Genomic DNA, 25,185 nt, shown 5'->3' on the forward strand with positions numbered 1-25,185 from the left:
CAGAGGATGTAGCCACCCCCATTCATGTACCGGGTGCTGTGGGAAAAATTCCTTGTAGCCGCCTTTGAGGATATACATCTCCGGGTAGTATAGGCTGGGGTAGTCATTGGCTGCACGGTCTCGTTCCCTGATAAATCGGCACCTGGAACATTACAGTGGGGGATGGGGGGATCAGAGCTGGCCATGTGGTGGGGTCTAGATGAGAGGACTTGTTCCCTCATCTTTACACTTTGTTTGGAAATATTCAAGAAAAAAAATTGTTCCTTTGAAGGCCTTGGGAAAGCCACAGAAGGTTTTCTTTTTAAATTTTTGTAACCTTTATTTTATTTTTATGTGGTGCTAAGACTTGAACCCAGAGCCTCACACATGCTAGGCAAGTGGTCTGCCACTGAGCTCAAGCCCCAGCCCCAGCCCACATACAAGTTTTTGAGCACAAGAATATCAGCCAGTAGAGGATAAGTCTGCTGGTCTTTATTGGGCAAAGAGGCTGGGGTGATGGCAGGAGGGAGGTGGTAAGCTCTCTTTCCAGAGAGCAGTTGCACAATATTCAGTAGAGAAATCTGTGGCCTAGCCCAGGAAAGAGGAAGCAGGGAGGTGATGAGTGGACACAATTCAAGAGATATATTCAGGGCTCCTGAAACAGACCAGCAAAGGACCAGAGACACAGGCTGAAAGGCTTGGCTCACCCCTCTGGCCATTCCAACAGCTCCAGCACCTACAAGCCTGAGCAGGAAAGGCCAAGGGCAGGCACTAGCAGGCTGGGCAGACAAAGCTGGGACTCACATGCGGGGCCCACGCTCAGATGAGAATTCACAGTGGAAAATGAGGATGATTCTCTTGTCCAGGTTACAGGGCATGATGGGGTGCTGCAGCAGAAAGGTCTCAGCATCCCGTTCCAGAGGCAAATTCACAGCAGTCTGTCAAGAGATGCTAGGGGTGAGGCCACAGCCCTGCACCTGGGAGGCAGACCCCTCCCCCTTGCTGTTCCCAGATAGGTGACCCCATCTTTCTTGGGCAAGTTCCCTACCATGAGAAGGCACACATGGGCCCTCTACTGGTTGAGCCTTGCAGTAGGGTGCCTGAGCCATGTGGGGTCCTCAGGCTTTTGCCCAGTGTCCCACCTCACCTTGATGTGCCCTCCTTCATATTCATAGGGATATCTGCAGTCCACAATCACAAACTTCTCCACAATGTTGCTGAATTTTCCGGTCAACAGGGCTACCATCTGCAGGTGGCGCCATCAGAAGGTCAGCTGGCAGCCAGGGACTGGCCTCGCCCTTTTGTTGGTCCATACATGTAGCCCATCCCCAGAGGAGGTCACAGCCAACAGTAGTCCAAAAGGCCCCTGGAAAATGACTTAACCCTGCTTACCGTTTCGGGTGAGATATATTTGAGGTCTTGGTGTTTGCCATCCACAGTCTGTAGAAGGAAGGCCTGAAGGGAAGGGATAAAAGAAACGAGAAAGTAAAATTGGTAAAAGCAGGAGCCTGAAAAGGAAGGGAGCTTTGTTCCCAAGTCCAGAGGTCACACCTGCTTTGGCCTTCAAATTCAGTTCTGGTTCCCATAGCAACCAAGAGGCACCTCCTAGGGCTGATAACCAGAGAACAATCTTCCAAGGGAAAGTGAAGAAGGGAATAGGAAACATGAACTTTCTGATTCCTGCCCCATAGGCCTACCATGTCCAGGAGTGAGGCAGGAGGAGGGGCGACATGGATATAAGGTAGGAAATGTTCTCCAAGACTGAGGTACAATGGATGCCTAGACAGATCTGGATAAAGTCAGGAGACCAAGAAGAGCCAGAGGGAGAAGTCTGCATGGGAACATAGGATGCAAAGATAACAAAGGACAAAGAAAAGAGAGTCCCTAGGGGGCTAGGGATGTGGCTCAAGTGGTAGCGCGCTTGCCTGGCAGGCCTGCGGCCCAGATTCGATCCTCAGCACCACATACAAAGATGTTGTGTCTGCCGAGAACTAAAAAATAAATATTAAAACACTCTCTCTCTCTCTCTCTCTCTCCCCCCCTTCTCTCTCCCACTCTCTCTTTAAAAAAAAAAAAAAAAAAAAAGAGTCCCTGGGGAGAGGGGAGGAACAGAAGTAGCTCCAGGGGCAGGGGTCCCCAATTAGTAATAGGATAAGCCTCCTGAGGGTCCCATGCTGTGCTGGTACCTTGGAGTAATCTCCGATTAGCCCACGATGGTCACTGTCCAGGATGTTTTCGATCTCATCATGGCACAGGGACTTTGAGCGGAGGACACGGGCTTTCTAAGAGGCAAGGCAGAAGGATGCAGGGGTCAAGGGTGAGGCTATCTGATCTCTCGGTGCTACCATGCCCAGATTACCAGCTGTACCTTACCCTCTGCCATGAACGACCAAGTGAGTGGAACATCAAGGTGATAGTGACAGCCCAGTCCCAGGAGAAAGGCACTCACAGGTTCCTCAGGCTGCTGCTCCTCCTCCAGGGGGTTCACACTCCTCCTCCGCTTATTTTGGACAGGCATGTCCCTGTCCTGGGGCCGCTCTAGCCTCTTAAGGATGGGTCGGATCACACTGCAGGGCATGGATGGAGAGCGGAAGAGCCGCTGGCACTTGCTGAACATGATGAGGTCCTGGCAAGGGTGGCAGGTCAGGGACATTCAATCCCTAATCCCTAATTCTACCCAGAGGGCAGGGCCACCCAGAGGGGGCCACCCCAGAGGCATACCTGTTCTTCTTCCTTATCCAAGGTCTTGACCAATGGGGCACTAATGAGGCTCTCCATGCCTGGGGGAACTACTTCATCATCCTAAGGTCAAATCAGCAAGAACATGGTCACAACCACAGGCACAAGTCAAACCCCTCAGGCCTGAATCCTCCAGCACAACTTTCTCTGTCCCCTCAGCAAATACCAGGCCAGCAACCCTCCCAGACCCTGCTAAGCTTCTCTACCTCTGGGTGCCCCCACCCCCCCCAAACCCCCAGAGCTGCAGGGACCTACTTGCTATTGGGGCTTGTACTGAGCTGTGCACGTCCCTTCACCCTGCCCAGCTTCCCCTCCACTGTGGCACCAGTCACTTGCCCTTCTCTGATTGGCCAGAGATCAGACTGTTACTCAGTTACCTCAAATACTTCTTCTGACATTGAAATGAGGTCATGTCTTGCTGGTGGGGCTCAGAGCCTCTCTTTTGGGCCATCCCAGGGAGAGAGGTAGGGACCTGACAGGCCAAGACTGTTTACCTTTAAGTCACTCTCCAGAATGTCCACAAATCCATCATCTTCCTCAGTAGTTGCCTCAGCAGGGGTCAGAGAGCAGGACTGAGCCAAGGGGCTGGGCTCCTCTACTTCCATCTTATGCTCAGAGGTAAGACACTGCCAGAGTGACAAACACGCACAGGCTACTCAGTGGTGAGGAGGACCAGAGTCAGTCCTCAACCCCTTCCTTCTCAGTGCCTAGGGGGGTCCCACGCTACCCTTTCCTTCCCCCAAGCTACATCCTAAGGTCCCTCCAAAGGGTCAGCTCTCCTTATGTACCATCAGATCAGGGGCTGAGCTTGGCCTCTGGGTAAAGGCCTCTCTGCGGCTGGCCCACTGTGCCAGAGTATGGGCAGGGCTGGGATGCATGGGCTTCCATGGCATCTTGAAGACAAATCCATTCTGTGGGCGAGATGCAAGAGGAGGGGCATCACTGGATGCCAGAGAACCACCAGGCATGCATGCCCCCTTCTTTCCCTGGAGGTTTCCCACTTGGGCCTTCCAGAAGTAGCTCACATTTTCTTTGTCTTCCCCAGGACTGCCGGCAGCTCTGTCACCTGCCTCACTCTTCCTCCAGCTTTCCAGTGCTTGGGAGTTGGTGATGTTCCGTAACACAGGGCTGTGGCCCAGCAGCCGTGCCTAGGAAGCCAGGAAGGGCAGCAGATACTGAAGGCTGCATTTCTTGGCCACCACCCTAGACTCTATTCTCTTCTGCCCCTCCTCCAACTCCCCTGGCCTGCTCAGCCACATATGAAACCCTTCCCCAACCAACTGGGAGGTAGCCCTGGGATGCCTGTGCCCCTACCCAGTCAGCACCCCTATGTTTTCTGTTGGGTCTCAGAGGACACTTACGGGCAAGGACTGGAAACGTCTGATAGAAAACTGCTCACTGCAGAAGGAAACAAGGAAAGGTCAGAGCTAAAAGTCCCTGGGGACAGGGACTAAAGGCAGGGAAGATATCCCTCCCCTAGATCCCTTGACATCCCTGGGGGCCAGCCTATCATGGGCAGAGAGGGTGAGGGACACTTACTTTCGAATAATCCGGCTGGCTGCTTGGATGGCCTGCTCAAACCTAGAAGACAGAAGATGTGGCCCATCTTCCTCTACATCCCATTACCCAGCACTAGGCCACAAACCATAAGGCCCAAGGACCAGGGCTCAGGCCAGAGCAAAGGGAGGGGGAGGAAGAGGCCCACTGTCAGTGGGGCCCAGGTATTGAGGAAGGGGAGATGAGAGGCAGCCTGGAATTTTAAAGGCTTCCCTGAATGGAAGAGGGCCCAGAGACAAGCAGTGAAGGAGACAGCTGGGGCAGGTCACAGGGTCATTGAGATATCACCAAGGCAACAGTCTCGCCAGCCTGCATACAAGCCTTCCACCTGTATGCAAATCACCTAAGTGGGGCCATATGGCTGCCAGGGAAGGCATCCATCCACCCCATGATGACGGCCATGGGCATCTAGCAATGTGAGTTTAGTCAGGGGTGGATGCCAGCAAGGCTGGGCTCTCCTCCCCCAGTGAGGAGCTGGTCTGGTTCCTTCCAGGACAGGGGCCTGCTTTAATGGCCCCCTGGACCAGCCCCAGTCTGCCACAGCAGACCCCCTAGTGACAAATGTACAGGGTCACATCCTTTCCTCCCTCCTATGGAATTTTCCAGGACCCAGCCTCTGTTCCACCCCCTCCTCCTGCCTTAGAAGAGGCCAGCAGGCAAGGAATTCCAACAGATGTTCCTTTTGAAGCTAAAGCATAAGCTTCTGTATATAGGCCCCGCCCCCCAGCTATGTTACTGGAGACCACCTGCCATGGGGAACTCTGTGCATCTGTGCATGCACACTAACACACACACCAGCTTCTTTCTGAGAAACTAACTGTCAAGGCAGGTGCAGGGGGGGAGGGACTCTGGGCCAAAGTATCAAGGGGTGTCCCTGTCCCCTCAAGAGAGGGCTGTGCTCAGCCAACTTGGCATCAGGATGACCAATTAATCTGCTTCATTTCCAATTTGCACCTAGTCCTTAGGGGTAAGGCAAGGGCAGCTCTGTGTTGCCCTCCACCCCCACTCAATTCTGTTTCCTGTTTGTGAACAAACCCTGTACCCCGCCCAGTCGGATCAAAAGCTAAGGGAGGAAACAGTCACTGCCCTAAACCCAAAGCCACAGTCCCCCGGCTCAGGCTGGGGATACCCAGCTGCCCCTACTAATGGTTGGCAGCTGCTCCACCTGCCTGGGCCTTAACAGCTGGATGGGAACAGCTGTCCTCTGGAAGGCACTACTCACAACCCCTAACAAAGGAAGAAGTATTCGTCCAGAGCAGAGACCACCAGCTCTCTTGACTTCCAGGGTTTGGCCAGAGAGTAAAGTGTAAAGTGTGTCATGAAACTAGAGATTGCTAATGGGCCAAGGGCCAAATCAGTCTGCAGCCAACAGTGTGCAACTTTGCCTAAAGCAAATTAAAGTTTTGAATTAGTGGGACCATACTTTTAGGTTGGTGTTTCTCAAACACACACACATAATATGTATGGGCAAACAAAGGGGACATATGGGCTTGGACTGAAAAACAGACTTGGCTAGTGGGAGCCATCCTCTGCTCCCAGGGAACGCTTTCCCTACCATTCCTGAGCCCACTCTCATCTGGTTTCCATAAAAGCAGACCCTTCCCTGAAACAGGGAGCAAGGTCTGGGAAGGTCAACTAGCCCCAGACAAATGTTGAGGGATCTGACTACTTTCCCTGGCCTCTCCACTGAGTTTAGTAGAACTAGGATTCCCAAAAGTAAGTGGTGAGTCCTTGGTAGTAGGGATCCACCCCCCTTCTCTACTCACGTCTGTTCTGTCATCTGGGGGTCCATAGGGCTGGGGGAATCCATGCAGAGACCTAAGGGGACAGAACACCTTGATCTGAAAGTAGTATTTTTTATATACTTTCCCCACAGCATCCAAAGAAGAGAAAAATAAACGTGTTTCTATTTTAAATCTGGACACTTTATTTTAAACAATGAAACAAAAACCTACCCATGGCTCCGGAGGGTGACACACTATCCATCAAAAGGCACAGGGCTTGGCTCCCTGTTCGCTATGGAAACTCCTCTACGTATATTTTTCTAAGCATTTTTCTTAAATTGGTTTAAAATACTTTGGAAGACACAACAGCTTTTTAGGAAAACATTCCAGACTATAAGAGAATGCTCTAAAAGACCAACTTTCAACTGTAAACGCCTTCCAGGTGGGGCTGCGGTTTAGAGACTTTGGCGCCTGGTTTTAAATAGGTTAAGATCTCACCTTCCGCAGAGGGCCCCACCCTCTTACCCTCTCCACAGAATGGACTGGGTGTGGTGAGCCTCATCAGAGGTATGTCTTCCAACTTTGTGGGCAGGTTAGGGGAAGCTGCTAGGCCTTTCAGGTTGTAGGAAGGATGTTAATCTGAAGGGCAGGGAAGTCAAGAGGCCCAAGCAGTTCCCCCACTCTCCTGGCACTTGGGGACCTCCCCCAGGGACCCTGGGTCTCACCTGCGTCAGAAAATTCAGAGGACTCTGATGACAGGGATGATTCAGATCCCCGCCTTGACAGGGATAGGTGTGTCAGCCGGCTTCGAAAGGGCAGACTCTTTGGGTTCTCGCTGGGGAGGGAGAAGGGACCCAGGAAAGGAGAAAGATAAATATGTAGAACTCAAGGGCTGGTCGGCTCCTATTCCCGCATTCCACCACCTCTGAAGGGCCCATCCAGCCTCTACAATGTCCCAGGGAGCCCCTTCACTGAGAGAAGAACTTGTGGGAGGTGATCCCATCAGGTCTACCCCTCCTCTCAGATCAGCAAGGCTCAATCTATTAATTGTCTTGTCTGGATTGATTGTTTTAGGAAAAATTCTCCAAGGTGCAGGGAGAGATGAATCAATCCAGGGACAAGAGCAAGAAGGCTGGGCTTGGGGCCCAGAGGGGTCAGAGAGGGGGACAGCAAAGTAGCTGGAGAGTAGCTTCCCCAGCTCTCAGACCCACATCCATTCATGCTCCTTCCAGGAAGGAGGGCCAAGACCTAGGTCTCTATTGCTGCCGGCATCCCAACCAGCACCCTCCTGCCTCCCTACACAGTCTTAGGGAGCAGGATCCTTCTTTAATCACTAACCCTGGGGGCAGAATGGGGTGGTGCAGGGAACAGAGGGTCCAACCGGTGAGAACCACAGCTATGCCACCCTCAGGTTCCCCCTCTAGGCCCGGAATTAGATTCCCTGCCTGGGGCAAAATGGTGGCTGTTGGGGCAGTGATTAGGGAGACAGCGTGGTAGAGACGAAACGAGGGAGGGGGAGGGGGAAAAGGGTCCTCATCAGGTCACCTGGAGGGTGTAAGCCACAGTCTCTGCCCTTGCCCTGGACTCCTGAAGCAGGGGCAAGGGTGCCTCTGCTCTGTCGGGAAGCCTCCCCACTCCACCTTTTAGATTGGGCTCCCGTGCCCAGTGTCCCAGGATCCTAGTCCTGGCCTCCTTCATTTCCACGCCCGGCTTTCTCAGGGCCTCCTACCTGCCGAGCCCGGCGAGATTGTGCATGGTCTGGGTCAGGGTGGTGACTGGAGACTTAGAGACCGCAAGCTCCGGGGACTCCAGGAGACCATGAGTCCCCAGCCAGAGGCCCGGGAGGTGGCCGGGACGCTGGGCGCTCTCGCGTACGCCGGCAGGATTAGGAGCCGAGCTTGGCGCAGGCTCGGGCTGGGGCACCTCCATCGCGGCGGGGCGGGCAAAAGCTGGCTGCAGGGCCCGGCGCAAGGCGACCAACAGAAGCCCAGCACAGCTGGCCGGGGCAAGGGAGGGAGCGGGCCGGGGTGGGAGTAAGGGAGGGAGGGAGGAAGAGCAACGGGACCGGGAGCGAGGGAGCCCAAGGGGAAAGGGATGCGGGGAGGGTGGGGAGGGGTGGAGGGACGCGGGACTCAGGCTGCAGCCGGGGAAACCTCTCGTTGCAGCTGCCACTTCCACCTCCTTATATATTCGAAAAATAACAGCGGCCGCGCCGCCCGACGCCACCAATGGGGGCGCCGGTCAGAGGAAGGCGGGACCGAGGGCGGGGCCCGCCGGGTGAGCATCGCCTAGACTGGACAAGCCCAGCCCGCCCACTTTCCAGGCACAGGAATTGGGGGTTATGCCACGCCCACTCATCCCCAATCCCGGGCACCAGGATTCTAATTTCCAGAATTCCACCTCTTGGGACTTGATTTGGAGCAACATACCCCAGAGGAAGCCAAGACCTCCTGGGGGGAGGGGGGCATCAGAAAGACCCCCCTCCCGAGGTGTAACATTGCGCACGACCACCTGGTAGGGACCTTGAGATGCTCCACCTGGCTCCAGGAAGTTTGCCAAACACAGCTGTGCTGCGCGTCCGCGTTCCCGGTACTATTTTACCGACAGAAGCGTTGAGATATGGAGAAGTTCATTAATTTTTTCAAGGTCACACGGTTGGGCAGGTGGAGCCAGGATATACTCCCTCCCAGGAGCCTCTGACCCCAGTAGCCTACCTGTCCACGCAACGTTCAGTGCCAAGCAGCCGCAGAACGTAATTCCCAGGCCCAGCCCCCTTTCCCCTGAGTTCTATTCCCCGTACCCGCCACCCCCCCCCCCCCGCAAAGGGTTACATGGCACCACAAATTCACCGGAACTGAGGAGGGGAGGCCGCCAGGTTGGATGTGACCCAAGTTTTTCCTGGCAACGCCACAGTTGGCCTAGGCATGGATTTCTTTCATTTTTTTTCTTATTTATTTATTTAATTTATTTCTTACATACATGACAGTAGTGGAGTGCATTATATTCATAAATACTTTTCACAGTTTTTTCTTTTTTAAAAAAATATTTTGTTTTTTAGTTGTAGTTGGACATAATACCTTTATTTTATTTATTTTTAGGTGGTGCTGAGGATTGAACCCAAGGCCTCACACGTGCTAGGCGAGTGCTCTATCTCTGAGCCACAGCCCCCAGCCCCACAGTTTTTTTGTTTGTTTTTTTATTGGTTTTGGTACCGGGGATTTAATCCAGGGACGCTTAATCATTGAACCACAACCTAGCCCTTTTTATTTTTTTATTTTGAGGCAAGATCTCGCTATGTAGCTGAGGCTGGCTTTGAACTCACTATCCCCCTGCCTCAGCCTCTCCAGTAGCTGGGATTACAGGCCTGTGCCACCGAACCTGTTTAGGCCTGGATTTCTGCCTCTGGAATTTGGGGGGTTGTCAGCAACCAAAGAAGTATCTCATTCCCACTGATGACTTGGCTAATTTGGTGTCAATGACACCATATTGTTTAATTGGAGTTTCTTTGATGAGGAGGGAGGCTGAATTTGTCATTAGTTTACAATGATCATCTTCTAATTATCTAATCACCTTCCAGCCAAGCCTATTTCCCTGGAAGGAGCTGGGAGGGCTACACCCAAAAGTTAGATTTTGCATCCTATCTCCCCAGGGAAGAGAGGCTCCTGGCTGAACGGGGCACCCCTCAGGAAAGCAGGAAAGCACTCTCCCTAGCAATCCCAACTATTTGTCCTAGGACACTGGGTAGGGGTGACAAAAGGGAGGGCGGGCACCAGGTGGTCAGCAAATATGAGAGGAAAGGAGAAAGAAAGATCCTAGCCTGTGAGAGGAGCAACCAACGTGGGAACTGGGAACTTCTCAATATCTTGCCCAGTTCCTATGCTGTGCCAGGAGCTATACTGCTGAGGCAGGCAGGGATAGCTGCCCCCGCCCCCTTCATTCTCCCTGGGACTCAAGCTAGAAACCTAGCTTCTAGAAGCTTGCTCCTATCTACATTAATGGCCTTAGTTCCCCGAGTGGATGGGAATGCTCCACTCTCTTGGACAGCTTCTACTCCAAAGACTGGCAGTGTAACAGCTCTGAGGGTTGCAATTAGAGAGTCAACACAGCAGGTCTCCACCTCCCCACCCCCTCCCACACAAATCCCCACAGGGTATTTGAAGAGGAAACCACCTGCTGTGTGGATTCTGAAAATCTCAGGAATCCTTTGATATCCCACAGGTGGAGGCCTGCATGTCAGCTCTGTGTGTCCAGCTGAATCTCCTTTTGCCAATTAGATCATGGAGTATGTGCTCAGTTAAAACAAAAACCAGTCCATAAAATTAAGTTAAAAGAAATATTTTTCAACCAGCACAGTAACAGGACCAAATCTAGCCATATTCTGTTCAGGACACCTGTGGGCTATGGAAGGCTCCATCTCCCCAAGGAATCAAATACCCTGGCACTAAGCACATCAAACTCTAGACTCATTCAAGAGCATCTGATGAGACCCCTGGGGCCTGGGCAGAAGAGGAGCAAACATACTTCTTTTGTTGTTGTTTTAACTTGTAACGAATACTTTAATGCTACCAAATAAAGCATTTTTAAGCTTGTCAATTACTTTTGATAGTAACATGCAACTTTAATGAGATATGGTATCTCTATGATACTATTTTATAAAATTTTGCCCTATTTTTTCACTGGTGCATAAACTTCTTATTTCCATAATCCCTTCTGTTTCTCCAAGCCAGCTACCACACAGCTTCACCTTTGTGGGACTTCCCCTCCCTGTGGATTTTCTGTCATGGCTAATGGCATGTTTAATGTTTTGTTGTTGTTGTTATTGTTGTTGTGTGTGTGTGTGTTGGAGATCAAACCCAGGGTCTCCCACATGCTAGACAAGTGCTCTACCACCAAGTTACACCTCCAGCACTTCTTTTAATTAATTAATTTGGTACTGGGGATTGAACCCAAAGGGGATTTTACCACTGAGCCACATTCCCAGAGCTTTTTATTTATTTAATTTTTTGAGACAGGGTCTTACTAAGTTACTTAAGGCCTTGCTAAGTTACTGAGGCTGGCCTCAAACTTGTGATCCTCCTTTCTCAGCCTCCTGAGTCACTTTTATTTTTAGACAGTCTTGCCAGTCTGGCCTCCCACTTGTGATATTTCTTCCTCAGGTTTCTGAGTTGCTGGGATTACAGGCATGGGCAGCCACACACAGCTATGTTAAAGGGTTTTAGGTAATCCTAGAGGCTCAGGAGACTGAAGCAGGAGGATTGCAAGTTCAAAGCCAGCCTCAGCAATGGGGAGGGGCTAAGCAACTCAGTGAGACCCTGTCTCTAAATAAAATACATAATAAGACAGAATACAGCTCAGTGGCTGAGAGCCCTTGAGTTCAATCCTGGGTATCCCTGCCCCTCCAAAATGGTTACCATGGCACCACAAATTCAAACAAAGTTGAATATTTAAATGTTACAAAAAGACAGTGAAGCAGGACCAATGTTCAGGACCCCTCCCCACAGGCAGCTACTATTATAAATGTGTTACATATTTTACAGAAGATAATTTATAGCCAGTAGAAATGTAATAGCAGGCATGAATGTGAGCCACATATAGGATTTAAAATTTTCTAGTAATAACAACATTTAAAAAAAAATAATAAAATGCTGGGCATGGTAGCCCATGCCTGTAATCCCAGCAGCTTGGGAGGCAGAGGTAGGAGGATTGAAAGTTCCAGGCCAGCCTCAGCAACTTAGAGAGGTCCTGTCTCAAAATAAAATATAAAAAGGGTTGGGGATGTAACTTAGTGCTTGAGTGCCCTGGGTTCAATCCCTGCTACAAAACAAAAATAAACAATCAAAAAAAAAGGAAATAGGATATATGGTTCAATGGTAAAGTGCTTACCTAGCATGCCCAAGGCCTTGGGGTCAATCCTCAACATTGCAAAAAAAAAATTAAATTAAAAAAAAAATAAAAAGAAACACAGGAGACTACTTTGAACATGGCAACATGTTAATAAAATTATTAATAAGATATTTTACATACTTTTTTTGACAGTTTCAAAATCCAATTGATAGCTTTAAAACCTGGATATCTTCAAAATGCAATGTGCATTTTACACTCACAGCATATCTCAACTTGAACTTGCCACATTTCAAGGGCTCCATAGCCACATGGGTTAGTGAACAATGCAGGAATATACATTTACAAGCATGTGTACTCCTGTATTTTTAAAACTACAAAAACAATATATGAAACATTGTTCCATACATTTCTTTCTTCACTTCACTTAGAGATGGATCCATATTAGTACCATATGGCCTATGCTTACTCAAGTCCCTACTGCTGAACATTTAGGTTATTGGCTTTGACAATGATTAACAGCAAGTACATCTGTTGGTGCCTGGGTGCTGCCTATCTATAGAATAAATTCCTAAGATGGGGCTACTACTGAGAGAAACAGTGTATGTATTAAAATCTCCTTTTCCATTTTCCTGCATCTTACTTATCTCCTTAAACTGAGTGAGCTACCAAAGAATAGGGACCAAGTCATTCACCTATTCCAGTCTCCAGGCATCTTGCATAGGTCAAGATCAAGGTTGGTCTCTGACCTTAATAATCCATTTGTAAAGATTCCATTTCAGAAGAGGATAAAAGTATACATGGAAGTATGTGTATTGAGTCATTGTGTTTCAATATGGAAGGTAGCTTCTCTGTATTTTTAGTATCTGCAGGCTTTAAAGAGAATGGGCACTTCCAAGACTGAGGCAGGAGGATTGAAGTTCAAGGCCAGCCTTAGCAACTTAGAAAGACCCTAAAATAAAAATAACTCGGGGGGGGGGGGGCTGGGGATACAGCTTGGTTGGTAGAGTGCTTGCCATGGGTTCAATCCCTAGTACAAAACAAAACAAAACAAAACAAAAAACCCACAAACAACTGAACAACTGGGGCTGTAGCTCAGTGGTTGAGCACCTCTGGGTTCAATCCTCAGTACTTAAAAGGCAGTTGAGCAGGGATGCCTGATGCTTGACATCTGATGGGCTCAATATGCAAAATGTCAAATATTGGATGATTACCTATTGGGCTCCTGAAATTGGCATTTAAAAATTTTTGAGATTTTATTTATTTGGTACTGAGGATTGAACCTAAGGATGATCTACCACTGAACCACATCCCCAGCCCTTTTTAATTTTTTGGTACCGGGGATTAAACTCAGGGGCACTTGACCTCTGAGTCACATCCCCAGCCCTATCGTGCATTTTATTTAGAGGCAGGGTATCCCTGAGTTGCTTAGCAGTTGCTGAGGCTGGCTTTGAATCTGAGTTTCTCCTACTCCAGCCTCCGAAACTGCTGGGATTACAGGCATGTTCTACCACTCCCAGCTTTACTTTTAATTTTAAGATAAGGTCTCACTAAGTCGGTTAGGGCCTTGCTAAATTGCTGAGGTTAGCCTCAAATTTGTGATCCTCCTTCCTCAGCCTCCCAAGTCACTGAGACTACAGGCATGTGCCACCATACCTAGTTTGGAAAATGGTATTTTAAACAAAGTTTTCCTAGAGTAAAAGAAACATGAAATTCACCTATGTTGATATTTGTTAACATGCAAATATGTTCACAATATGAGCTACAAAATATTATACCAAATGTGTCCCATTAATAATAATATACAGCTGGGCATGGTGGCGCACGCCTGTAATCCCAGTGGATCAGGAGGCTACGGCAGGAGCATCTCAAGTTCAAAACCAGCCTCTGCAACTGCAAAGTACTAAGCAACTCAGTGGGACCCTGTCTCTAAATAAAACACAAAATAGAGCTGGGGATGTGGCTCAGTGGCTGAGTGCCTGAGTTCAGTCCCCACTATCTCCCTAAACAAACAAAACCACAAAACAATATACATAAGCCAGGTGTGGTGACATAATCCTATAATCCCAGCAATTTAAGAGGCTGAGGCAGGAGGATCACAAATTCCAGGCCAGACAGACCCTGTCTTACTATAAAAAATAAAAAGGGCTCTAGATATAGCCCAATAGTAGAGTACTCCTGGATTTAATCCCCAGGAGGGGAAAACAACAACAAAAACAATTTATGTCAGAACATATGAAGAGCTCCTAAAAGTAAAGAAAAATGGCTGGGAACATAGCTCAGTGGTACAATATGGGCTTAGCAATGCACAAGGCTCTGGGTTTGATTACTAGCACACACATGTACCTGCACACATAAAGAGAGAAGAAAAAGAAAAGAAAGATTGGAGCTGGGATTATGGCTCAGAGGTAGAGTGCTTGCCTAGCATTCGTGAGACACTGGGTTCGGTTCTCAGCACCACATAAAAATAATAAAATAAAGTTATTGTGTACACCTATAACTAAAAACTAAATGTTAAAAAAAGAAAGACAAACACAAGAAATATAGGCAAAGGATAGAACTAGAAAATTCACAGCTAGGCATGGCGGTGCACACCTATAATCCCAATAATTTGGGAAACTGAGACAGGATAATCATCAAGTTCAAGGTCAGCCTCAGCAATTTAGCAAGGCTCTGTCTCAAAATAAAAAACAAAAAAAGAAGGCTGGGGATATAGCTCAGTTGGTAGAGTGCTTGCTCCACATGCACAAGGCCCTGGGTTCAATCTCCCCCCACACACACACACAAAAGGGGGGGGCTGGGGATCCCTGGGTTAAATCCTCAGTTAAAAAAATTAAATTAAATTTTAAAAAATAAATTAATAAAAAAATCCACAAGACTCAAATCCTAATAAGTTGTATTTTCTTCCCTTGGTTTTCAGACCATTTCCCCCTGTGGCTTCAACCGCTCCTTATGCTTCTGTTGATGCCTTATGCTTCTGTTGATGCTCCTTTCTTGCACCCCCTAAACCTTGTAGCACCCAGTGCACTGTCTTTGGTCCTCTTTTCTTGTCTACACCCACTCACTGGAAACTTCATCCAGTCTCAGGTTCTCAACCTGTCTCCTTGGGTTGCTGTTCTACGCCAGGTTTTAAAACACTGCAATGAACTTGTTTTAAGAACTCATCATTTTTATGTATTTTGGTGCTGGAGGAGGAGGTTTCATGGATTTATGTGTGTAAATGCTTATGTATATTCAAGACATTATTTCTATAGGTGCAAAGGTACATGTATGACTATGTGTGTGGAAAAGCCCAGGCAGCGAAACACTGAGTTATTATCAGTATTTATCTTTACAGTGTGGGATTACTAGAACTTTTAAAATATCATTAGGATCATCAAACAAAACTTGTGGTGTTGTCTATACATATAACCTAAGTGTGTAACAATGGGTTACGTGGGTTAGTGCTCATCCACACTTAGAACTATATACAACCGTTAGAAAAGCATGTTCGATATGGTAAAATTATCATCATTAGATTCTAGATAAAACAGATGCCAGATATACGTTCTAGATAGCATGATGCGTTTTATCCATTAAAAAAACAAAACAAAACAACAACAAAAAAAAACTGTGCCTAGAGAAAAGATTGCAAGGAAATGTATCAAAATGTTACCTGCGCATCTCTCCAGGTGCTGGTGTGAAAAGCGATTTTAGCGATTTTTAGCTTCGAGTATTTTTCAATTTCCGAAAAAAAAAATGAGGGTCATTTTCACCCTAAACCTAAGGCGACGGGAGGAGTTATTTTGCTTTTTATGCCGCAAATCGCTCTCCACCGAGAGCAGTGGCAGCGCAGCGCGTCACCGCCTGTGCGGTTACCGGCGGGTCACCCGGAGGCCCGAGCACTGGCCGGTCCCGCAGGCCGCAGCGCCCCCGGTGGCAGGTCCGGGGCGGCGGGAAGGGGATGGGCACGGAGGACCGGGAGGCGGCGCCGGGCGTCCCCGCGCTTCCCGCGAGATCCCGCTCCGTGTGCTCCGCCCCGATCGCCGCGCTCTCAGATCCCCGCGCCGCGGCACTTCCTGCCTTCCGCGCCCGCGCCTCCCACTCTCACCCGTGCTCGTCGCCTGCCGCCAGCCGCCCGGCGCCGCCCCAGGAGGTGCCCCCGGCCCGGCCGGGTCACCGCCCCGCCCGCCGCCCCGCGAGCCGCTTTGTCTCGGGCGGGGCGCGCGGGAGAGGCCGCCAAGTGCCCCCCGCCGCGGGCCCGGGCCCCCCGCCCCGGGGCGGCGGCGGCGGTGCCGGGCCCCGGGGCGGGGGGCGCGCCGGGATGGGCCCCAAGCGGCGGCAGCTGACGTTCCGGGAGAAGTCGCGGATCATCCAGGAGGTGGAGGAGAACCCGGACCTGCGCAAGGGCGAGATCGCGCGGCGCTTCAACATCCCGCCGTCCACGCTGAGCACCATCCTGAAGAACAAGCGCGCCATCCTGGCGTCGGAGCGCAAGTACGGTGTGGCCTCCACCTGCCGCAAGACCAACAAGCTGTCCCCCTATGACAAGCTGGAGGGATTGCTCATAGCCTGGTTCCAGCAGATCCGCGCCGCTGGCCTGCCCGTCAAGGGCATCATCCTCAAGGAGAAGGCTCTGCGTATAGCCGAGGAGCTGGGCATGGACGACTTCACTGCCTCCAATGGCTGGCTGGACCGCTTCCGCCGGCGCCATGGTGTGGTGTCCTGCAGTGGTGTGGCCCGTGCCCGGGGACGAAACAGTGCTCCCCGGACCCCAGCAGCACCTGCTAGCCCGGCTGCTGTGCCCTCGGAGGGCAGTGGTGGGAGTACACCTGGCTGGCGAGCCCGGGAGGAGCAACCGCCGTCTGTGGCCGAGGGATACGCCTCCCAGGACGTGTTCAGCGCCACCGAGACCAGTCTTTGGTATGACTTTCTGCCCGACCAGGCGGCAGGGCTGTGCGGAGGCGATGGAAGGGCGCGCCAAGCCACCCAGCGCTTAAGCGTCTTGCTGTGCGCCAATGCCGATGGCAGCGAGAAGCTACCCCCTTTGGTGGCCGGCAAATCAGCTAAGCCTCGTGCAGGACAAGGTGGCCTGCCCTGCGACTACACCGCCAACTCTAAGGGTGGTGTCACCACCCAGGCACTGGCCAAGTACTTGAAAGCCCTGGACACCCGAATGGCTGCAGAGTCTCGCCGGGTCCTGCTGCTGGCAGGCCGCTTGGCTGCCCAGTCCCTGGACACTTCAGGCCTGAGGCACGTGCAGCTGGCCTTCTTCCCTCCGGGCACTGTGCATCCCTTGGAGCGAGGAGTGGTCCAACAGGTGAAAGGCCACTATCGCCAGGCTATGCTGCTCAAGGCCATGGCTGCCCTAGAGGGCCAGGATCGCTCAGGCCTGCAGCTGGGCCTTATGGAGGCCCTGCACTTTGTGGCTGCAGCGTGGCAGGCAGTGGAGCCTTCGGACATAGCCACCTGTTTTCGGGAGGCTGGTTTTGGAGGTGGCCCTAATGCCACCATCACCACTTCCCTCAAGAGTGAGGGAGAAGAAGAGGAAGAGGAGGAGGAGGAAGAAGAAGAGGAGGAAGAAGAAGAGGAGGAGGAGGGTGAAGGGGAAGAGGAGGAGGAGGAGGAAGAAGAAGAAGGGGAGGAGGAGGAGGAAGGAGGAGAAGGAGAAGAGTTGGGGGAGGAAGAGGAGGTGGAGGAGGAGGGTGATGTTGATGACAGTGATGAAGAAGAGGAGGAAGAGGAGGAAAGCTCTTCTGAGGGCTTGGAGGCCGAGGACTGGGCCCAGGGAGTAGTGGAGGCTGGAGGCAGCTTTGGGGGTTACAGTGCTCAGGAGGAGGCACAGTGCCCTACCCTCCATTTCTTGGAAGGTGGGGAGGACTCAGAGTCAGATAGTGAGGAAGAGGAGGAAGATGAGGATGAGGATGAGGAGGATGAAGATGACGAAGATGATGATGAGGATAGTGATGAGGTGCCTGTACCCAGCTTTGGGGAGGCCATGGCTTACTTTGCCATGGTCAAGAGGTACCTGACCTCCTTCCCCATTGATGACCGTGTGCAGAGCCACATCCTCCACTTGGAACATGATCTGGTCCACGTGACTAGGAAGAACCACGCCAGGCAGGCGGGAGTTCGGGGTCTTGGACATCAAAGCTGAGCCCCCTGGGCATAGCCATTGCCTGACCCAGAAGGGCAGCACCAGTCCTGGGGCAGAGAACTCTGTGCAACCACTGTGGATGGAGCCAGAAGGGGGGAGCCCCAGGGCCTTTAGTAATGTTTCCCTGGCCCTGAGATAGGCCCAGGGGCTGAGGTCTGCCTCACTGCCTGCTTATTGCCTCTTTCTCAAAATCCTTTCCTCCCCATTTGCCCCTGGGCTAGGGGACAAGGTGGGGTGAGTGGGGAGCTGTCCGGTGCTACCACACCGTGCCATCAGTGGACTAGACCATAGTGGCAGCCAGGGATGGGCCCTGGAAGCTCCCGGCCGGAGAGTGCCTCTCCCCCTGCCGTCCACACCAGGTCTTCGGTGGGGGGGACCTCAAAGCCATTCTGGGAAGGGCTCCAGAGGAAGGTCCAGCCTGGGTCCCCACAAGGCTGGCAGTCCCACCCCCACCCCTGGGCCGCCTCAAGAAGCACAGTCTAACTCATGGCAGGCTCCTAAGCTTGCCTCTGCCTGCTTTCCACCTCCCTAATCCCTTCCTTTGGCCCAGTCCTTGTGACTTTGGCCCTTGGTTTTCTTTTCAGATTGGAGGTTTCCAAGAGGCCCTTCAGGGGAGTGATACTGGGTACCTCCCCTGTGGGCAGCTGCAGGCCCTGTGCCTCTCATCCCTCTCTGGCAGGGCCCCATCCTGGGCAGAGGGGCCTGGGGCTGGGCCCAGAGTCCAGCCATCCAGCTGCTCCTTTCCCAGTTTGAATTCAATAAATCTGTCCACTCCCCTTTTGTGGGGGTGAACGTTTTAACAGCCAAGGGTGCATCCTTCATGGTCTGGGCTTGCGTCTGTCTTGGGGGACACATGCTTTCCCTCTTCCCTTTGGTCCTTGCTCTGGTGGGACATAGAAGCAAGGGTTGAGAGGGTGGGTGGCCCTGATTGGGGTGAGGGGCAGCAGGAGCTGTCAACATCCATGTCTAAGAGTTATTTATAGAGACTTGGGAAAGAAGGGGTCTTCAGTGTACCCATCTAAGGGTAGATTTGAGGAAGCCTACACCTGCACTGCTTTGGGGTTAGAGAGAAGCTCTTGGTCACTTGGCTGGGGCCAGGAAAGAGGGAGCCAATAGTCTGTCGGGCTAAATCAGACAATATTCACCTGAGGACTAGACCCACCAAGGCTGGTTAAAGAAGATCCTTGCAAGAGTTGGACTAGAACAGAAAGTTTGTTGGGACAGCTCTTGTGGGTCAAGTTGGAGTTTGGAGGGGCATATGGAGAACCCTTTGATTTGCCTTTGGTGCCTTAGAGAGATGTTTTGTTTTTTGAGGTCTTTCCCAGGCTGCTCTCAAACTCCTGGTTCAAGTGATCCTACTGCTATACTCTCCTGAGTAGTTGGGATATAGGCATGCTGGTGGCACCTGGTTAAGGCTTTCATTGATGGCCCTCTGCAAACCTGGTGGCCACCTTTGCAGACAGTGGTAGGAGGAAGGTGAAATTTTCTAGGAGCAAATTGTACCACCAAGAAGTTGATGCAGTGCCCTCCAGGGGCTCCCCTGTTCAAAAGTGAGGACAGGTCATTTTCTGTCCTACACCTCCTGTTTTCAGGGCCCAGTACTTTTCTCCATAACCCTTCCTCATTGAAGCTCTCAGGCCCCAGAGGTTCCAGCCAGGGGAGGGCCTGAGCCTGAGTAGGGCAGGCAGCTCTGGGGCTCAAACCGGTTTTCCCACCCTGCCTGGGACTGGCACTTCACCTCTGGTTACCTCCCAACCCCTCACCACCCCTTTGCTACCAAGTTCCTCTTCTCCCTACCCTGGAATGTTGGGTGGGGGATATTCTTTGCCTGCACTGGGTGTGGTTCCTCCCAGAAAGGCAAGGCCATTGTGCATCACTTTAAAACAAGAAGGTGGGGTGACTTCCACTTTTGGCTTTCTGCACTTTTGGCACTCCCCTTCAGGCCTTGAAGGCTTTGAAACATAGTGACAACAAAAAGGACTTGAGATTATCCATTGGCATCACCCCCATTCCTTTATCTGAACTCTGGAGGAGGAGACCAGGGAGCCAAAAATCAAGCCCAACCTACCCCCCCCCACACACACACACACATCCCATGTGCTCTGGAGTGAGTAGGAGGGAACAGTGGTGTTCTCCCCAAGTGACCCTGGCCAACTCAGGTCCCTTACTTCAAGTACTAACTAGGCAAATCACTTCCAGCTGTTTTTTGTCATCAAGAACACCTCTTGCTGGAACTGAGATGATCTCATTAGTGATCATACTGCTGATACTAATAGGGCCTTACAGTATATCAGGCTTTAAACACTTTCCAAAGTGCCCACAAGATAGGAAAAACCATGACAAATAGGCAGAGAGAGGTTTGGTGATGTACCCAAAGCCACACTTGTGTTAGAAGGAAGGTTTCTCCCCAGGCTGACCCTAGAAGTACTCCTTTACTGCTACCCTGTACCTATTCAATAATGAGGGATCCATCTTCCTAACTCTTGTAGGGTTGCCTTTGAAGTGGAGCTGTTTACTAAAATCAATTGCTAATCCATGGTTGAATAGCTCTTTGAAAGATGAGGAATGCAGATAGATGTAGCTCTTGCTTCTGTACCTGTAACCAACTCCCATTACCCCCAATTACCAAACAAATACAGGTCTTTTGTAAATGTTAACATCTTTCCATTTTGTAAGTTCTTTCCTATTCATTACCCCCCCCCACACACACACACACAAGTAGGTGAGAACTTTCCCCATTTCACAAAGGAGCAAATAGGGTGATGGAGTTGAATGACTTGCTTAAGGTACTGACTTTGAACTCTGTGCTTTCTCTGGGAGTTTTGGTTACCTATTAAATGTCCCTCCAGAACACTGGTGGGATGAGGAAGTGGCAGTGGCCCTTTGAGTACAGAACTTTGGGAGGGAGCCAGCAAGGAAGCACTGTCACACAGAAGTCAATCGCACAGCTCAGATGGGTAGCAGATTATTAACAGTACTCCCAAATGGAGGTGATTATTATTATGGCAATGCTTTCCTTCATTTAGGACTGATAGCTAAAGGGCACAGAAGGAGGATCCCAGCCCTGGGGATACTGGTGCCAGGATTCTGGGGGCCTGTTTGGCTTTGGCAGATCTCAGAATGGGTCAGCAGGTGGTATGGGTGTAGAGGTGATGCCTTTTTGGAGAAAAAGGGAAGATAAGGACACCCAACTCTTTACAACTCTGGAGCCCAGGAAAGGGTAGCTGGAAAAAACTACAACTCCCAGAAGGCCCTGCTTCAAGGCGAGTCGGCAATGGTTGCCATGGTTTCAGAAAACAATATGGCTGCTCCCAGATGGGACGTAAGTCTTTGGGCTAGGGAGGCAGAGGCAGATCTGGACACCCGCAGTGGTGAGAGAGGAAGCGTTTGAGGGGTCGTGAGGCTGGGTCTGGACGCTGCACGATTGGAACGGCTTGACCTTGCTGGGCTCCAATGGCGAGCAGTGTGGATGAGGAAGCGCTGCACCAGCTGTACCTATGGGTAGACAACATCCCTCTGTCCAGGCCCAAGAGAAACCTCTCCCGGGACTTCAGTGATGGAGGTGTGCGCTCCTGTTTGTTTCTGCATATTCTGACCTGTATGGACGTGTGTAAGGGATCTGTGTGCTTACTGTATTTTTTATATTTGGGTAACTGTGGTGTGTGTGTATATGGGTGAGATCTACCTCCTGGGACTTCAACTGTGGAAGAGTACCCTTGTGTGTGTTTTCTATTTGTTTCTATGTGTGAACAATGTTTGTCTATGTGTATGTCCACCTGTTCTATCTGGTGTGCACATAGTTTGTGTGTGTGTGTGTGTGACTCCCTCCAGGGACTTTGATGACTAAGATACGTATCTATGTATGTATTTGTGCAGTGAATGTGTTTCCATGAGATTATGCAGTCACAGTCACAGAAATTATTAATCCCAGTAATGTCTTCTGGGATTTCAGGATGCAATATGCATTTTATATGTACATATTTGAGGAGGCCATGTACATATGTGACTCTGTACTTACATGTGTATTCTACATGTGCACCTATGTGTATCTGGCTTGTGGGTTTTTTTTTTTTTTACTTGTTTTTGGTTTTGTTTTGTTTTGTACTAAGGGTTGAATCCAGAGGCACTTAACCACTGAGCCACATCACCAGCCCTTTTTAATATTTTACTTAGAGATAGGGTCTCACTGAGTTGCTGAGGTTGGCTTTGAACTCGTGATCCTCCTGCCTCAGCCTCCCAAGCTGCTAGAATTACAGGCGTGTGCCACTGCACTAGGCTGACTTGTGTTTTTGTCTTGCATGTCTATACATTCTGCCCTACATATATATCTGTAGTGGGATCTTATCACATGTCTCTGCTTGTATGAGTCTGTGATTCTCTCTGGAACTTTGGTGTTACAGTATGTGTGTCCATGTGAATTCCTAGGGTAAGGCCCCATCCTCCTGAAGAGCTCTTAAGAGACTTATTCTGAGTTTTCCTATGCTCTGAGTTAATGGAGAAGGAATGCAGCTGAATCTTAAATCTGACTGATGATCTTTGTCTCTTCTTTGTTTCCCTCCCTATTATCCTTCCCTTTTCTGCATCTTCCTCCCCACTGGGTTCAATCACTCTGCTGCTTTTTCTATCCCTCCCTTCTCTTCTCCCACCCTCTTCTCCCTTATTCATCCCCCCATCTTCCATGTCTGCTTTCATGGTTACTCCCACAGTCCTGGTGGCAGAGGTCATCAAATTTTATTTCCCAAAGATGGTGGAGATGCACAATTATGTCCCTGCAAACTCTCTCCAGCAGAAGCTCAGCAACTGGGGTCACCTGAACAGGTAAAACAATACTTGGATGCAGGAGTGGAACTCTTCAGCCCCAACCTGCCTGAGTTCCCAGGAAAGCTGCCCCAGCCTCTTCATCTCCTATGGGGTTTGTTGTTGTTGTTATTGTTTATGATCTCTGCACTTTTAATTTCTTTTAAAAATATATTTTAGTTGTTGATGGACCTTTATTTCGTTTGTTTGTTTGTTTATATGTGGTTCTAAGAATTGAACCCAGTGCCTCACAAAAGTGCTCTACCACTGAGCCACAAACCCAACCCTCACTTTTAATATCTTAAGAAGAATGTTCACTTACTGTGGTCTTAACTGTCCAGGCTGGGACTGTTTTGACGGTAGGGTGGTGAGGGCGAACACGACAGAATTCATCTGGTAATAAAATCAAGGAACTTTTCTATTGGGAAGGAGACAAAGAACCTTGGGACACCCAATCTTGGGCAGGGGAGGGTGAGGCTCAGATGGCAAGCCCTTCTACTCTCCCTGGGCTGCACACTCAGGACTAAGACAACCGGGCCCCGCCCCTTCTCCACTACTTTGATTTCATTCCCCGAAGGACCCAGTCCACCATCCCTATGTCTATCCTGTAGGAAGGTGCTAAACAAACTGAACTTTTCGGTACCAGACGACGTAATGCGCAAGATTGCTCAGTGTGCCCCGGGTGTGGTGGAGTTGGTACTCATCCCGCTGAAGCAGCGCCTGGAGGAGCGGCAAAGGCGCAGGAAGCAGGGCTCCGGTTCCTTACAGGTGGCACCCAGCTGGAATCTCTCCAAATGCTTTGGGGAGGAGAGGTTTCCAGGCAGGGAGAAGCATCGCCTTTTCGATGTGTGTGGGGGAGGGGTGCCTGGCTAAAAGACCTGATCTGGGGAACTGCGGAAGGGCCTAGGGGGCTTTTTGCGGGATGGGTGAGCTGAGACTCACAGTGGACCACTGGGATTCTTTCAGGAGCTGCCTCCCGCTGATGGCAGTGGCTACTTGGATGTGGGTAAGGTAGCCTTTCCTCCTTTCTTCTCAGAAAGGTCTTCCTGACCTTCCTATGGCTTGCAGAATCGGAGGGGAAACAAAATAGAGCTACAGCAATGTCACTCCTTCATTTGCCTTGTCTCAGATGTATCCCAGAAGACACGAGGGGAAGGTGCACCAGAACCCCAAGGAGGAGAGCAGCTCAGGTAAAGAAGCTGGAAGCAATGTGATCTCAACAGGCTGGGTAATCTCCCCACTCGGGCTGGGGGACAGTGATTGGGTGTGGAAAGGTGGGGAGGGGGAAAAGGGGAGAAGGGGAATAGTGAACGCCCAGCCCAATACACTGGAAGGGTGAGGGTGGAGTCCAAGGTCCAGGCCTCCGCTAAGATGCTTCCTACCTCAGGGTGGGGCGGCTGCCGGCGCCCCGTCCTCCTGGGTATAGCCAGGCGCTGCAGGGCGACCCAAGCTTCGTCCTTCAGATTGCTGAAAAGGAGCAGGAGCTGTTGGCCTCGCAAGAGACTGTGCAGGTGAGGGCAGGAGACCGTGTAGGTGAGGGCGCACTGGGAAGCCTTAGGGGGTTAGGGGCTGCAGAGTCGGGGCAGGACAGCCAGTGGCTAGGTTTGATTTGTGTGCGACGCCCACCCAGGTCCTGCAGATGAAGGTGAGGCGCCTGGAGCACCTGCTTCAGCTCAAGAACGTGCGCATCGAGGACCTTTCCCGGAGGCTCCAGCAGGCGGAGCGCAAGCAGCGGTGAGCTGCGCCTGAACGTCCCACTACGGGTCAGAGCCCAGACGTCGCGACCCACCCACCCAACAGCAGATGCAAGATTGGGAGGGCGGAGCCAGCTGCTCGGCCCTTGTGCCTCTCTCCCTGGGGATGGGAGTGAGCATAGGGGCGTTAGGACTGGAGCCCTAGGAACCGAAGTTCGCGACTGAGCCGCCTCCTTACACTCCACCCGGGTCAGGAGAATGGACCGCTTTCCAGAGCCCAGAAGCCACGTGCGGAGACCCAGCGTGCCCACCAAAGCAGTGCCCAACACCTGGGGTCCCGCCTTGGAACTCCAGGTGTTGGGCCCTAAGAAGCCATCTCTTGGTTCAGTCCACACCCCCAGACCCAGGTCACCGCCCAGCTCTGAGGCCAGCGACATCTTCATCCAGACTAGTTCTCCATGGCCTCAGACACACGGGAAATTGCCCCTAGAAACCGAGTGGCTCCCATGCCCCTCCTGGGTGCTCACCTGGGACCCATCTCGAGGCTGGAGACCGAAGCAGCTGGAGAGAAAGGCGTGATGAGTGGGAATAGCCAGAAATAGGAGACACATCCGTGGTGCCTATAGCAGTCTCCCTCCCAGCCCATTGGGTACTGGCGGGTGTGCCTGGGGTGTGTCTGTGACAGGGCTGCCCTCATTAAAGGTGGTGTTGTGCTTTC

At 51.1% G+C, this 25,185-nt stretch overlaps 3 protein-coding genes and 1 long non-coding RNA gene across 13 annotated transcripts in view; 3 read left to right on the plus strand and 1 right to left on the minus strand.

Annotated features, from left to right (window-relative positions):
• LOC110597699 (uncharacterized) overlaps positions 1 to 6,191 on the plus strand; it is a 20,159-nt gene extending 13,968 nt beyond the window's left edge. For 2 of the 4 annotated variants that reach the window (XR_013439580.1, XR_002483458.3), the window contains one exon: positions 3,764 to 6,191. This is a non-coding gene — a long non-coding RNA (uncharacterized LOC110597699). Of the gene's footprint in view, positions 1 to 1,670 lie in introns of all 4 variants that reach the window. The other 2 variants (XR_013439581.1, XR_013439578.1) reach the window with 2 other exon arrangements.
• Positions 1 to 15,780, minus strand: part of Cdc25b (cell division cycle 25B) — a 17,130-nt gene extending 1,350 nt beyond the window's left edge. The window contains exons 1-16 of one of the 7 annotated variants that reach the window (XM_078051487.1): positions 15,496 to 15,780; positions 8,429 to 8,591; positions 6,725 to 6,834; positions 6,042 to 6,093; positions 4,258 to 4,299; positions 4,080 to 4,116; positions 3,744 to 3,866; positions 3,507 to 3,629; positions 3,213 to 3,344; positions 2,701 to 2,781; positions 2,429 to 2,605; positions 2,166 to 2,261; positions 1,372 to 1,434; positions 1,127 to 1,225; positions 784 to 917; positions 31 to 142 (exon numbers count right to left, since the gene is read on the minus strand). In XM_078051487.1, coding sequence (XP_077907613.1) covers positions 31 to 142; positions 784 to 917; positions 1,127 to 1,225; positions 1,372 to 1,434; positions 2,166 to 2,261; positions 2,429 to 2,605; positions 2,701 to 2,781; positions 3,213 to 3,344; positions 3,507 to 3,629; positions 3,744 to 3,866; positions 4,080 to 4,116; positions 4,258 to 4,299; positions 6,042 to 6,085 — 1,263 coding nt within the window. In that variant the 5' untranslated portion in view covers positions 6,086 to 6,093; positions 6,725 to 6,834; positions 8,429 to 8,591; positions 15,496 to 15,780. Of the gene's footprint in view, positions 1 to 30; positions 143 to 783; positions 918 to 1,126; positions 1,226 to 1,371; positions 1,435 to 2,165; positions 2,262 to 2,428; positions 2,606 to 2,700; positions 2,782 to 3,212; positions 3,345 to 3,506; positions 3,867 to 4,079; positions 4,117 to 4,257; positions 4,300 to 6,041; positions 6,094 to 6,724; positions 6,835 to 7,728; positions 8,592 to 8,713; positions 8,800 to 15,495 lie in introns of those variants that run through there. The other 6 variants (XM_078051484.1, XM_078051485.1, XM_078051486.1 and 3 more) reach the window with 6 other exon arrangements.
• A 98-nt stretch (positions 15,781 to 15,878) lies between these two features.
• Cenpb (centromere protein B) lies at positions 15,879 to 18,783 on the plus strand. Its single transcript, XM_013356428.2, has one exon. It carries the CDS (start codon positions 16,144 to 16,146, stop codon positions 17,974 to 17,976), a length of 1,833 nt encoding a protein of 610 aa, XP_013211882.2. The 5' UTR covers positions 15,879 to 16,143; the 3' UTR covers positions 17,977 to 18,783.
• A 131-nt stretch (positions 18,784 to 18,914) lies between these two features.
• Positions 18,915 to 25,185, plus strand: Spef1 (sperm flagellar 1). The gene is made up of 7 exons (XM_078051488.1): positions 18,915 to 21,538; positions 22,683 to 22,794; positions 23,385 to 23,541; positions 23,740 to 23,779; positions 23,903 to 23,958; positions 24,156 to 24,284; positions 24,404 to 25,185. Exons 1-7 carry the CDS (start codon positions 21,430 to 21,432, stop codon positions 24,509 to 24,511), a joined length of 711 nt encoding a protein of 236 aa, XP_077907614.1. The 5' UTR covers positions 18,915 to 21,429; the 3' UTR covers positions 24,512 to 25,185.

This window comes from Ictidomys tridecemlineatus, chromosome 5 (assembly GCF_052094955.1).
Source record: "Ictidomys tridecemlineatus isolate mIctTri1 chromosome 5, mIctTri1.hap1, whole genome shotgun sequence".
NCBI classification, from domain to species: Eukaryota; Metazoa; Chordata; class Mammalia; order Rodentia; family Sciuridae; genus Ictidomys; species Ictidomys tridecemlineatus.

Coding starts and splice junctions, on each gene's coding strand:
- Cenpb (XM_013356428.2), top strand. CDS start 16,144: ATGGGCCCCAAGCGGCGGCAGCTGACGTTCCGGGAGAAGTCGCGGATC.
- Spef1 (XM_078051488.1), top strand. CDS start 21,430: ATGGCGAGCAGTGTGGATGAGGAAGCGCTGCACCAGCTGTACCTATGG. Junction 23,780..23,902: donor CAGTGGCTACTTGGATGTGG/GTAAGGTAGCCT, acceptor GCCTTGTCTCAG/ATGTATCCCAGAAGACACGA. Junction 23,959..24,155: donor AACCCCAAGGAGGAGAGCAG/CTCAGGTAAAGA, acceptor GATGCTTCCTAC/CTCAGGGTGGGGCGGCTGCC.